The sequence below is a fragment of the Mycetomoellerius zeteki genome, unplaced genomic scaffold (assembly GCF_001594055.1).
Source record: "Mycetomoellerius zeteki isolate Tzet28-1 unplaced genomic scaffold, Tzet1.0 scaffold35, whole genome shotgun sequence".
Taxonomy (NCBI): Eukaryota; Metazoa; Arthropoda; class Insecta; order Hymenoptera; family Formicidae; genus Mycetomoellerius; species Mycetomoellerius zeteki.
Genome location: NW_017257338.1, coordinates 1,573,755 through 1,588,923, shown reverse-complemented (window position 1 = coordinate 1,588,923; position 15,169 = coordinate 1,573,755). Strand labels below are relative to the sequence as shown.

At 32.1% G+C, this 15,169-nt stretch overlaps 2 protein-coding genes and 1 non-coding gene across 3 annotated transcripts in view; 2 read left to right on the top strand and 1 right to left on the bottom strand.

Moving 5' to 3' along the window:
- Positions 1–9,606, bottom strand: part of LOC108725562 (muscle-specific protein 20) — a 41,834-nt gene extending 32,228 nt beyond the window's left edge. The window contains exon 1 of the mRNA XM_018452656.1: positions 9,462–9,606. Within this exon, the coding sequence (XP_018308158.1) occupies positions 9,462–9,485 (24 nt within the window). The 5' untranslated portion in view covers positions 9,486–9,606. The remainder of the gene's footprint in view (positions 1–9,461) is intronic.
- LOC108725563 (muscle-specific protein 20) lies at positions 458–5,733 on the top strand. The gene is made up of 4 exons (XM_018452657.1): positions 458–563; positions 4,532–4,731; positions 4,816–4,936; positions 5,330–5,733. The coding sequence occupies exons 1-4, from the start codon at positions 558–560 to the stop codon at positions 5,507–5,509; spliced, it is 507 nt and encodes a 168-aa protein (XP_018308159.1). The 5' UTR covers positions 458–557; the 3' UTR covers positions 5,510–5,733.
- A 1,472-nt stretch (positions 9,607–11,078) lies between the features above and the next one.
- TRNAL-AAG (transfer RNA leucine (anticodon AAG)) lies at positions 11,079–11,160 on the top strand. The gene has a single exon. It is a non-coding gene; the product is annotated as a tRNA-Leu (tRNA).
- Positions 11,161–15,169: the final 4,009 nt, after the last annotated feature.

Below are 15,169 nucleotides of genomic sequence, written 5' to 3'. Positions count from 1 at the left end.
GTTTACTTTTAATAAATATTTAGTCAGTACTGTTCAAACAAATATTTATTAAAATTTAGGATATTTTTTTAGTGTAAACTTATTCATATTTCTAATAAATCTCACACGTGAAATTTATATCGTCTGGAAGTTACGAATAAAATCATTTATTTGGTTTTCGTTTTTTCCTTCTTACCGGAATCTTCGTCTGTCACCGTTTTGTTTTCGTCGCTTTTAGTGCCTGTTATAAAATATAATATAAAATACGATGCGTCTGCAATGCCAAGAGCTTTCCCGCGGATCTGTCCAAACGTGAATCGTAATTTAATTTAGGGTCATGCCGCGTCCTGTAAATAGGGCCGCGATGTCAAAATCTGGTTACGAGCGGGGGTGTGGGAATACCCACCCAAAAACTAGGCAACAAGCCAAAAACACTTAAGTATCGGCGGAGGGGATGATGCCATATAGCGTCGCGACGCGCGGCGTCCGATTTAGTTTCTACTCGACATCATCGAAGTTTCAAAGTCATACGCAATCCGGAAAAGTCATCGTCGTCGAGGAAACAACGCAGCAACAGAATGCCGGTACGTTTCCTTCTAAGAGAGACGTTACTTCTTTTTTTTACACTCCGGTGACGATTAATCGCGATTTGATCCTAATGTGACATTCCTAGTAAAAAACTCACATTTTAATATACATCTATTTTTTTATACAAGTAAAATAATACGCAGTGTATGACTTGACATCGATGAAACGTGAAAATCATGATCAGAACTTTCACATATTTTTTTTAAATAAAGGAATAATTAATACTAACATTCTGTAATGTTGTTATGAATATATCTTGTAATCGATATGGATTATAAAAATATGATTTTTATTGTTTAATTATAGCAATCCGATACTATCGACCATTCAAAAGCTTTTAACGTATAACTTCTACCGTAGTTATAGTTGCGTTTAATTTTCTAAATTTTGTAAACATTGAAGATGGCCTGACAAAAGATCGAAATGTCTGTTTAATATTTAAATATATCATTAATTGGCTCGTAGCTCTTATTAATTTACGTTTATTTAAGGTTGCGATTCAATCCATCATTTTGATACATCGTTTTACGTCAGTGTTCTTCTTTGATGTATGTCTTTCTAGTCTACATCCGGTGTATTTATATCCTAACATAAATAACGTTATGCAACGCATACTCTTCAATGTTATCTCAAAATGCTATAGAACCAAAACAAATGTATAGTGAATCAATGGGTAGCTTATATAAAGATGAGTTTCAATAAATTTGGGCGCGGTTTGTTACAGAGAAGCTTAGTAACTATTTTTGTCTTCTTTACACAAAAAATTTGCAATATTATTTAATCTTTATTTAAATTATCAATTATTGTCAAAAACTATATCATTTTTGAAAAATCAATGTTATTCGTCTATATATCTGTTAATACGTTAGATATAGACAGACTGTTTATTTAAAAAATTAAAAAATATTACATTTATAAAAAGTAAAAAGGTTAAAAAGTTATGTGCATTTATAAAGATCTGAAATAGCCGATTTATTAAAATAATAGATTTAGCAGAACAACAAATTACGATAACGTTAAAATGACATTAAAATGAATCGGAAATGATGGAAAAATGACTTTTAATCATTTTGGAGTCATTTTGGCATCATTTTAATATCATAATGGATTTGTTTTTCTGCTTGGGATAAATTTACACATTTCCTTTCCTTTTTTCATTATTAAATACATCCTAGCTCATTTTATTCGTTTATTTAACGATCATCGTTTATCATCTCCATGTTCGAATTAATCATTATACGGTTCAATTTCATATCGCCTTATTTCATATCGTAATTTATTACATAAATGGCTCTGGATTTATGAAATCCCGCGTATGCGGAAATCCTGTGGAATTCCTGAATTCTGTCCGCTACCTTACCCTCGATTGTAATGTCCGATTCATGCGTCGAGGCAACACGCCGATGCACACTCCAGCATTGGTTGGCAACAAATCAAGTCGGCACAGGTGCGCGACTTGATTTATCATCAACCAATTCGCTAAAGATGTGAATCTTACGAGGGCCCATCTAATTCAACTTTAAATTTAGTGAGCGGCGTCCGTGTCACGTCGAAACGTCCTCGGAAACGGCGAGGGCGCGCTCGCACGAACGGAAGCCGCTCCCCTTGAAAATGGATCTTAAAATATCATCTCGAGTGGATGCGACGGAGAACACGTTGCCTCGGCCGGTCTGACACTTTGCAGATAAGAAGTTGGAAATTCTAAGTCGACGCGGCTTCGCGGCATACAAATTCGAAGACATTCCCAGACAGCACAGAATATTTATGATAAATATTTATTAATATTCATTTTTTAAATGTTATATAGATATTTTATACATATTTTGTATAAAGCTTTACTCGAAATATTAGTAAAAATATAGACTTAATATTTCATGTAATATTTATGATAAATATAACTACATATTTCTAATAAGTATTTTTTACTTGGATTATAATGTTTCATTAAGTATTTTTATAGCATTTACTATACATTTACAATAAATATTTCACAATATTTATAATAAATGTTTATGATCTGTGCAATCTAAGATCACAAAAATATATTTATAAAATATTTAAAATAAATCTTATAAATATTTATAAATATTTTTTATAAATATTTTATAAATATTGTGTGTTGTTTGGGTTACCGTCAATCTTATGGCCAACATCAGCGCAGCGAAAATTGCCAACTTTTTGCCAGAACATGATTATTATGGACATGATTCGTATTATATTTATTCTGTCTTTAAAAGAAATTTTTTTTTGTTGCTCGACGTTTACACAATTCCGATTTTATAAATTCAAGTTTTAGCTTTGCAATACCATTACTTTGTTAATAAATGTTACATTCATAACAAATGTAATACATTATATTGTCAAATTAAAAATAATTACATTAATATCCGTTTCTATCAATGTAGTTTAATTTTAGTCTTGGTTTAATTAACTCATCATCTTTTTCTAGTTCTTAAGAGTTAAAAAACAAAAAGTAAGTTGAATCGCGAGATTAAAATTAATCTATATTGGTAGAAACGAGCATAACTGATTGAAAATAACTACACGTGCATTTATCGTGCACAATCATGAGCGAATCATAATATATCGTGCACATCAATCGCGCTCAATTAAAGTCGCCTTCATTATATTCGGAACAGTTTTGGCTGAAACCACATGGCCGAGATATAGATTATACTTGTGCAACTGCGCTTCCCAAACGGCGATCGCAATGTTACTACAAAATTGCATAAGTCCATTGTATCTATATCGTCGATATCTAAACAACATCTCCCAAAATATCGCATGGATGAGCGAATTGCGAGCCGCGAAACAATCACAACGGTGTTTATCGCACGCCGAATCCGCTTCGAATCAACGGCTTTTTAGAGTTGCCGTTTAATTTTGCTATAAATACTGATTTATAGCTTCGACTGAGAGATGCCAGATTCCATTTACGTCAGGCAGCTGTTCGGGTCATAAATCGTCTCGTGTGAACGTTAGAAATTCGGAACTCGTGAAAGCTATTAAGATGTTATTCGTTTTTCACGAAACATTTGCCGTGAAATTGTTGTGAAATTTATGTGTCTGATTAAAGAGGAACTAATTACATTAAAAAAAGAGATAATAGCTACCAAATGTTAAATGAAATAATACCAATTAAACGTTTGGTTAATATAACCAAAAATAATTTTACTTTCCTAAATATTTATCCATATATTAGTAAGTGTTATCAAATGGTTTGGTAACATTATTTATTACTAAACCATTTTTTTAATGTACAATCATACGGAAATAGATATATGTTGTTATTATTTTTTATGCGAAGATTTAATGCACATATAATATCATTATTTATGGAAATAATAACATTTATAATATAATATAAATATATTATAATAATACATTCTTAACATAAAAACTTATGCATCAATCCCTTCGGAGAATTCTTTAGTGTAGTAGATATGTGAATCAAAATTGCAATTTATATAAATTAACTTCACGCGGACGAGCGAGACAGATGTTCGATAGTTTAACACCGTTTTACCAGTTTTCGTAAAAGCCAAGACATCAGTCGCCGTATTTTATTTTCGATGTTGGACTTTACGCGAGTAATCCTACACCGCTACTCACCGCGGTCTATTTCTGATACAGTCATTTTTAAGACATCCACTAAGTGCTTACGATGCTCACATGCATAGTCCGCGTGGGAATTTCTACAAAAAATTTTATGCCTATTTCTAATGTATAGATTAATTTTAATTTGAGGTTAACTCATTCTTTATTATTTTCTAATTTTTAGAAAGAAAATCTAGAAAAAGATGAAGAATAAATTCAACAGAAATTAAAGTTAATCTACGTTGGTAAAAATGAGGATTAGACAGCAATGAGATGAAAGATAATGTTAAAAATAATATCGCTGTGATACGCGTTTGTATGAAAAGTTCATTTATATGTATATTATAGTTACATTACATCCTTTCAGGCTCGTAATAAAGAACAGGAAGCCGAGGTCCTCGGCTGGATCGAAGCTGTGTTAGGCGAGAAGCTCCCATCAGGAAACTACGATGACATTTTAAAGGATGGTGTGATCCTTTGTAATTTAATCAACAAACTTGCGCCCGGATCAGTCAAAAAGATTCAAAGTAAGGGCACCAATTTCCAGCTTATGGAAAATATTCAAAGGTAAGCGAGAGAAAACTATCTTCCTTTATCTTACTTCGCATAACGATTTTTATGAGACTTTATATTTGTTACTACTGTCAATAGATTCCAAGCGGCGATCAAAAACTACGGTGTCCCGCAAGAAGAAATTTTTCAAACCGCGGATCTCTTCGAGAAACGCAACATCCCTCAAGTCACCCTCTGCTTATATGCCTTAGGCAGACTCGTAAGTAGTTCGAAATAATAGTTTGATTGATTATTAAAATCATAATTAAGGCTAACAAAATATCTATTATTCACAATATATTTACGTGATATAAAGAAAAAGAATATAATAAAGGAACTTTCGATCGAATATTATTGGAACGAATATTTATATTTAAATTTTTAGAAAATATCAGGTCTTTTATTAACTTAAAAAAATAAACAATACTTTTTACATATTTTAAATATAGAAAATAATATAAAAGTTTTTATATATAAGGAAAAGAGTTAAAACTTTCCATTTGATGCATGTAAAATCAGCATAGCACAGACATAATTTGCCACAGTTCATTTACATCTCTAATCGTTAATAAGTATTTGTGAAATTTAATTGGAGTAAATGTTTTTGTAATAGACGCAGAAACATGACTGGACCGGGCCAAGTTTAGGACCGAAAATGGCGGAAGAGAACAAAAGAGCCTTCACTGAAGATCAACTTCGTGCTAGCGAGGGTCACCTGGGTCTTCAGATGGGGTATAATAAGGGTGCCAGTCAGTCTGGTCACGGTGGCTTTGGAAATACTCGACATATGTAAATTTTTTTTATAGAAATGAATTAACACACATCTGTATCATATACGTCTACATGACTGGTTAGACTATCGAACACGGAGTATGATACAATAAAAACATTAAAATAAATCGCATTTTTAACCGCGCGTATTAAATATGTGTGCGAGATAATAAGGATATTATGCTTTAAAGTATATTTTTCAAATTCATGAAGTCCATAAAAAGTTGCAAATAACATCGATCTGTTTTTTATCATCGATTATTATTGGCATAAATGAGATCGAATAATTTGTGTTGATACTACTTTTTTTATAAGAATAATCATTTTTTTCATATTGTCGCGAATATATACGCATCTCTACAATATATTTATTACTAACTTCACTTATTACCTTTTTTAGTCAATCTTTAGATATCGATGTTTAACAGTTAATTTTTTTATTATTTAATTCTCATTATTAATTTTATTCATTATTTTAATCTTTTTTCTATATCAGATATTAATAATGTATAGCAATATTAATTTTCTATCTAGTCATGGAAGAATATATTTTTTATACGAAATCGTAACAGTTGTAGTTTGCATGTAAATGTAAGTCCGAACTCCTCTGTCTGTGTGTGTCATTTATGATATCGTATAGATGCGCTTTATATTTTATGAAAAATCCTAATTTCATTACATATATACACAAACAATGTATCGTCTACACGAACAACTTTTATGTATATACAATCACACGGAACTTTTATATTAAACGTAATACAGTATATTATACAAATACAAGCAATTACATATAATACATTATTCGTATTCGTTGCCGATTTCGAAATAAATTATTACGTTAATATAATAAAATGTGTCAAAGAAAATATGAATATTAAAGAGATAAACTAAAAATTAAAAGATACAATATAGTCCCGTTTACACAATTAAATGGACACATAAACACAAACTACATGACACATACACGCAATTCAACATTATATTACTAACAGTCAAAAGATCCAATCAATATTTATAAATTTAGGATACTATTTAGAAATAGTTTTTAAGTTTTACAATATGATTACCAGCTTTATCTTTATAATCTTTTGCGATTTTAAATTATGTCATAAATGCATCTATCTTATATAAATTAAACTTTATAAATTTCTACTTTTTTTTATAAATTAGCAAGACTCTACAAATTTGTATCATTATTCGAACTATATACGTGTGTAATTTATGAATAAATGAATCTATATACATCTTTCAGAAAATTACATTATTTTCTGTAACTTCCGTCTCATTCTCGTTAATTTACGTAATCTATTCTGTAAGTAAAATTTATCACTGCTTTAAAATGCGTCATGGAAATATATGGACTAAATAAGTTTCGGAAAGTTATGCTAATGGTACGAACGATTAAGGCAAATGAATGTAATGATCGAGGAAACTGTCTTAGAAATACTGCCTTAGAAATACATTGCATTTGGAATTAAGCCAATTTCATGTAATATTCATACACTAGTAATTCTAGGGTAATAAAATTAAACTTGAAATACCATCTTGAATCAAAATGTCGCTGAGGAGAGTTGCAATTATTAACGCAAATATAATAGTTTACAAATAAAAAGGTACGATATAAAGAATTTGATATTTTTTAAAATAAAATCCGACGTATTTCTCATCTGTTACGTATATTTTTCTTTTATAGCATAATTGTCAATTATTAGAAAGAAATCTAGTTGGGCACACTAAAAATAAAAAGAAGCATTTAATTTTAAGATATTAAAACGTTTTATTCTTATCACTATTTTTTAAACACTTGAAGATGGTCTAGTTTCAAACTTTTTCAATAAACAAAATACCATGTATTTGGATTTAAAACGCATAGTGTTTTGTCATTGTGTTTTATTTTATGCGCTGCAACGCATATCAAACGAAAGATTTTTCTTGTGTTCTGTGTCCATCTTCCATGATCGCGGTCTATCTTCCCTCGCGTCGTGCTATTCTTTGCACCCACGCTGGTATAAAAATATCTACTGTTTGTAAATAAATCAGGAACTTGCGATCACGTCATCCGTGACACGCTTTTCTGAGTTTTTCCTGGAAGCTAATAAGTTCGTTTCGTGCCAACGTGCGTGTTTCTGGCGCGGTAAAATTTAATTTCTATATAACTTTTGCTTTCCTTGGCAAATCCGAGTGCCTTTCAGTTTATTTCTGGATCGCCGTGGCATACACGGCGACCGCTGCTGGACCCAGGTCACGAAATATCACTTTATTCCGAAATGGAGTTTCTCTGGAAATTCTCGCTCTATCGCGAGAAAAGAATCTCTTACGTGTTCCTCGTCAGCAATTGCTGGCGTTTTAAAAGAATTTTTGTTGATATATGTAATCAATATAATTATTATGATTATAGTATTTTTATTGTATCATTAATTACCGATCTACTAGCGTGATTTACATAGTATTGCATAAAGATTTGTTTACTCTTGAAATTTGATATTAAAAAGAAGACTCGGAAGAAGATTATTTGCGCGTATTTTAAATAATTTCTCGTTCGACAGTACGTTTGAAAATTATTTGCTTTCTTAAAGGGAACACGAACGATGATAAATCTCGGTTGATGATTCATAATGTTGAAAGGAGCGCCTTAATACGTAAATCGGCGAAAATCTTACGGATTGACGTAAGTGTGAGTCAGTGCTTCGAAATAGAAAAGTCTCTTCTTCAAACCTTCGGAGGCTTTTAAAAATATGTAAGAGCAGTAAGTAGAGTAATCTGGAATCTTGTTTACGAGATATTTATAAAATTTCTGCCGCCAAATAAAAATTAATCGTATAAATTAATTTCAATGCATGTTTTTAAGCACGCCTTGATTTGTTACGCACAAAATTTATAATTCAAAAAAGTTAAAAAAAATTAATTTTTTTCAAATTTTTCTAATATATTTCTTCGTAATTTTCTCGCAACTTTAATCTCTTACTTAGTGTTATTATTTTTATAGAGAAGTATTTTGTTGTCATTTGTGTTATCAAACGAGGTATAAGCTTTCAACTAACAATAAGATTTAATATATAGCATAAAATAATTGAACTAGTAAATGAAAAGCATTTAACGTTTTAATCTGTAAATAGAGTTGTCCTTAATCTAAGAAACAGCTATCGTAGAATATTGTAAAATCGTACACTGAAAAAAAAATATAGTCAATTTTAATAAATATTTAGTTGAATACTGCCAACTAAATATTTATTAAATATACACGGAAAAAACAGTATGGTTGGTCTACACAGAAATCTGGTGATGCCAATCAGATTAAATAATAAAATATGGAGCAACTATGTGGTTGCTTGAACCATAGTACAATGATTAGGTTAGGTTATGTTGCAGCAATGATGGCATTTCACACATACGTATTTTTAATTGTAAGAGTGGTGAGTCGCTTTTGCTTTTTAAAATTGCAACTTAATTTATAGCATGATGTAACAAGAAATTCTTTTTAATAATTTAATTCTTATTATTATACATCATGCTTTATAATGTCATGATTGACGCAACTATACGGACACATATGACTTATTCATAGTAAATGATCTCCCAACCAAGTTTTGGTTGTCACAACTAGATCGCGCCTAACTACATTGATGTAGTTGACACCTCAAAGTAAATAAATCGTATCAACCATTCCTATCACATAAAGATAACTCGGATGATGTTTCTATATTGCTCACAACTAAATATTTTTAATTATATTAACTATATTTTTTTTTTCCGTAAAATACAGTAATTGTCAAATTTATTTATTCCTATTTATAATTGCAAAACATTATTCTTTTCACAATATAATTTACGGGATGAAATGTTTCTAATAAAATGTAATAAAATAATCGTCAAATTGGAGTTGAAAATGGACGACACATTAAAGAAAAGAGAGACGCGGCGATACGGCCCGTTTATCGCGCTCCGATTTCAAGAAATGGCGCTTCGCTTACCTGCCAAAGTGGGCGTCCAGGCATGGCGGATCTTCAGGTCTCGTCGGGCCTCCTCTCCGGAAAATTATTTTGTTGTACTCCGTACACAGAGCCTCTCCACCGTAGCTCAAGCTCAAGCACAAAAAGTGCGCTCCACCGCGGTCGCGCTGCGTATATATGCGTGACAGGTGCGCATATGTGTTGGTGGAACGTAGGGGCGCGTCTATATATGGATCACTTACTCACCACTTACTCCAGACACAAGCGCAATCCATCGGGAATGTCCGCAGGTAGGGAGTATGTTGTGGTTGGAATGATGCCGACCAATCAACGAAAACGATAATCGGAATCAATGTCTCATTTCCCAATATTTTATTGGGACTTAATCTTCCGAACTCGTTCAATTATATTTTTTATGTTACATCTGCAAATTTGAATTATTGTTATTACCCAGACAGCACAAAATGTTTATGATAAATATTTATTAATATTCATTTTTTTAAAGTAAAGTAATTAAGTAAAGTAATTGATTCTTTTGTTTAAACAAAATAATTTTATTTACTATTAAAATAATTACATAGGAATCTCAAGTATGATAAGCAATGTTGCAAAATATTTTAGCTTTCTAGCAGTTTGAGCGTCTTACATAATTATTTTGATAGTCCATATTGTTGTGGAAGTATTATATATAAAAAAAGTTGTGTAACAAAATAACGATACTGATATTTATCGTTAAAACGAGGAGCACAGACTCTTGCATAACGCATAACACGTAATGCATAAGAAAATGAACCAATCAAAATCCTTCGTTTGCTTCCTTTCCATGAAATAAAGAACTCTGATTAGATGAATTTCTTATGCCTTATGCGTTATACGTTATGCAAGAGTCTGTGCTCCCCGCTTAAGAGTTACAGAATTGGAGTACAGGAGTCTTGTATTTTTTTAGAAAAATAAAGCTGTAAATTCTATAAAACACAGCACACGTTTCAGCGCGCTACGAGAAAAATAACTTTTTTTTTTATATTTAGTTCTTGGAACAGTACACTACTCGCGCACATATACGCGACCTTCACGGGTGAAACAGATGACATCAGATTCTTTTGTCAGAGAAATGACAAGGGGAGAAAAGCGGACAAAGAGCGAAAGAATAAATAAGAAAGTGCTCACTACTGAAAACACGGGAATGTAATTATCGCTAAGGTTACAAAGTCGGGAGATACTGAAGCCTTAAGGCCAGGGTACAGACCTTTGCACAACGCGTAATGCATAAGAAAATCAAGCAATAATCAGTCTTTTATTTCATGGATAGGAATATTCTTATGCATTATGCGTTATGTACTGTGTAAGAATCTATGCTCCAGCTCTTATTTTCAAAAAATATCAATCTAGATCCACAATCTTGCTTTGTGGACCGAGACTCACATACAAAAATACTATCACTATACGTTACATATATTATAGATTTTCAGATACGATATATAGATTCAAGAATATGGAATCTGCTTCTCTTTCGCGTTTCCCTCCGTTTCTTGCCTTTCCATAATCGCGTCGAACTGGATCAAGGACGAAACGCGCTCCGATTTCCTCGAGAATATTTCACATGAGAACAGCCAAAAAAGAGATCGATCTCTCGTCAATGGTAGCGTGGCCGAGCGGTCTAAGGCGCTGGTTTAAGGCACCAGTCTCTTCGGAGGCGTGGGTTCGAATCCCACCGCTGCCATTTTTTTTTCCCTCCCGCCCGCGCGTTCGCGGATGGCGCGCCGCGTCTTGTCGTAGCCGCGGCCTCGCGTGTGGCGACCGCACGTCGTGCGATTAACGAGACGCAATGGTAGCGTCTCCTTCGAAGGTCCAATGGGTTGCGTCGGCACGCGGCGCCGTGGTTCACACCTATCAGGCTTACATGCGCTACGAGTAGGTTAACGTCTCGGTTGTTCTGTGCGCGCGACATCTACGAAAGGAAAGGGCCACTTTAACGAGCTCGGCTCGTCGAACGAGCAGAGAGTTGCCCGTCGAGAACAATTAATTGATCTTCGCATAAATATTAGCTGAAGAATTAAGTAGCCGTAATATAAATTAGATATGCTCATCTCCTTCTGAGGATGACAAATTTTCTTATAAACTTCTGCTACATAGCACAAAATACTAAAAGATAACGAAAAGAGATCTTTCTTGACTATATTCTTTCACTAAAAGATATCTTTATAACAATTTAGTCATCTTTTAGTTATCTTTTAGATGACTTTGTGCTCTCTGGGTATTTATAAAATATTTATAAATACATATAAGATTTATTTTAAATATTTTGTAAATATATTTTTGTGGTCTCTTAGATTGCACAGGTCATAAACATTTATTATAAATATTATGAAATATTATGAATGTTATAGTAAATGCTATGAAAATACTTAATGAAACATTATAATCCAACTAAAAAATACTTATTAAAAATATTTATTTATATTTATCATAAATATTGCAAAAAATATTTAGAGTCTATATTTTAATAATATTTCGAATAAAGCTTTATATAAAATATATATGAAATATCTATATAACATTTAAAAAAATGAATATTAATAAATATTTATCATATTCTGTGCTGTCTGGGAAGTCACGATAACGTCAAAGTCACGTTAAAATGAATCGTAAATGATTGAAAATTGACTTTTAATGATTATTTTGGAGTTACTTTGACATAATTTTGATGTCATGATGACTTGTTGTTCTGCTTGGATACATCTCAAAAGTGCAAAATCGCAATAAGAAATTATGTGCCATCCAGGCGAAGAGTTAATGCGGGATCTATAATAGAAGTCATAGCAATCGTAGAATCTTAAGTCGTAGAAAATTGACCACAATCACAGTTGATTTTTCTTCTCATATTCGACTGTGTTCAATTTTCTACGACTTAAGATCCTGCTATACGACTTCTATTGTAAACCCCGCATAAGTCTGTTGATGAAACGAATGTTCTTGTAGCCGAGATAATGCAAGCGAATTTATACAAGTGTGCAAATCTCAATTAAGGATTTTAACTCCGTTTTATTTCTTTTGCCGAAATATTATTGACGCTTGTTTTTCATGTAACGTGCAATTAAAAATATTATCTGCGACTTGAGAGTCGCTTTTGAGAGAACAAGACGGAATTCCAAAGCGCGAGATATAATACGTACGGAGCAAAGGAACATATGCTCCTTACGGAAGCTCGTTCGCGAAGTCCCCATGCTCTTGCGAGCAGATGAGATCCTGTTGATGTTGTTGTCGTCGGGGGCTCGCCATTCTTGCTCGTTTCGGTTAAAGGGGATCGTTATTGAATGCTTATAAAACGGTGAAGGGGAGAACGGAACGCACGACTGATATAGTAACAATAATAATAACGTCGTAGAAAAAAGGAGAACGGAAGTGTGCTCCGAGGCCACGTGGTATCCTGATACAGGTTTCATTCAAAAGATGCTACTACGGACCACGCCCAATTAACACGTTCCTTGCAGCTCGATACGTCATAAATGGACATCAAGCTGTCTATGAATACATATATTATTATCATTATTATTATTACAGTAACAAACATTGTAACAAATGAAATGAAATTGTTATTACCCAAGACAGAACAACAAAATGACGTTACATCAAAATGACGTTAATATGAATCGTAATTGATTGAAAAGTGACTTTCAATCATCATTTTAGAGTCATCATGATGACTTGCATTCTGCGTGGATATGCACATGTAAATATGTTGGATAAAATATTCCTGACAAATAAATTAAGGAACAATACACACAATAGCTGAATACATATATGGAATCACAAGTACATTGACGCATGAAATTGCGCACATATAGCGGAGTATATTCGGTGCGCATGTTTCTTGTCTAAATGTTCGCATATCATGACTGTTGATTATTCGAAAAACATTCTTATTATTGTTATAATGTATTATTCTTATTTATTGTTATATTATTAATTATTATTTATTATTGTTATTCGTTAAACTTAATACATTAAGCTACGAAACCTGTTTTGCCACGATTTACAATTGGACAATTATGAAATGTATTTTCATAATTGTTCAATTGTAAATCGTGGAAACTGCAACCGAGAATTTAATTCTGTTTGGATAGGGAAAGGTTAGAGGCGCGTCTGTCCATCTTCGCGGCGAGATGAAATATTGTTCTCTCGACATTCGTGTGTAGATGTAGATCGGCATTTATAGTCATTTTTTATATTTAAAATCGTTTTAAGTACAGTGAAGACTTAAAATCGTTTTAAGTACAATTAAATCAATCACAGAATATTCCGTATTCGCATCTTACAACATTAATAATATGATCGAAATATGAACCGACTACATAATAATTTATAAAAAATTTTATTTATATTTATAAAAAATTTGATTTTTCTAGATATATATATATATAATAGTAAGTATTACTAAATATAATAATATAATCAACAGTTTGCTAATAATTACTAAACATTAAAAAAAAATATTTAAAATTATGTTTAGTTGCATTAACGGAACATTTGATTAAAATTATTTTACTCAATATATATATATATATATTTGGTAATTATTATTCTTTTTTCGGTGAATGAATATCGAAACGCACAGCGGAGAAGCGCATTATCTCGGGTGACGATCCTGCATCGTGTATAACACATCTATATGCACCTACATATTCTTCTTCTTCTAGTTCTTTGACCGCAATGAAGTGCGGTGCGTGCTCACATCCCGTACGTAGGCCGTGCATTATCAGGGCAGCATAAATACGATAGCCTTTCTCCTCTCTCGTACAGTTGAGCGTCATTCGCGCGGGTTGTCTCATTTGGCCCCTCCTCGCACCAGAGCACCACGCGGAGCGAGGAAGTCGTCCGGGTGTACGCGTTCTTGTATTACCTATGGTACCTACTTTCGTCCGAAATGTTTCCGCTCGATGGAAATTACCGACGTAATCATGACGACGATCCATGTATCACAAATGGATTATGAATTAGCATATGTATGTTTATATTTGATACATATATACAATTTTGTAATTACAATTAATTTAACTTAATTAATACTACTGTTATAATAACTAATTAAATTCATTAATTTTTGCGTGGTGTTAATATAACGTCAATTATTTTTCTTTATTATTACAATGAGAAAAATTCTTAGAGCTTGATGATTAAGATTTTTATTTCAGGGTAACATAAAAATTTTACACACACTGTACAGATTAAATCTTGAAATTAACAAGAAGACTTATTATTTACGAAATATACATATAAAAGATATATTAATAATATATATATATAAAATAATAAAGTATATAGTATTAAATAAAAAATTAACATTGATATAATGGCTAATGGGAATTAGTACTGTAGGTGGTGCGCAATGAATGTATATTTTTTCTTTATAATCTAAATGTTTGTTTGATATTAAAAATTTGAATAGTTAGCAAAATCTAGTATTAAGTATATGTAGTATGTACAAAGTATCGTCAACTTAATTAACTAATATATTTTTATACGTTATAGAGATTTGACAGATTGAACGAGAATCTTACAAAGAAATTCTTTCCGCATACGAACGTCCATTGTTGTCGCTATATATCGTTGCATATAGTCTATCTGCCATCGCTACTTATTTTACGTAACATATCACCACGCGCTGCGTCTTAATGTCACAAGCGACTCCCTCGAAAACGACACCAAAGGCAGTCGATCAAGTGCTCAGT

What these genes read in the sequence shown, in the direction of transcription:
- LOC108725563 (XM_018452657.1), top strand. An exon ending in CTTATGGAAAATATTCAAAG is followed by an intron (nt 4,732 to 4,815) that starts GTAAGCGAGAGA and finishes TACTGTCAATAG; the next exon opens with ATTCCAAGCGGCGATCAAAA. An exon ending in TATATGCCTTAGGCAGACTC is followed by an intron (nt 4,937 to 5,329) that starts GTAAGTAGTTCG and finishes TTTTTGTAATAG; the next exon opens with ACGCAGAAACATGACTGGAC.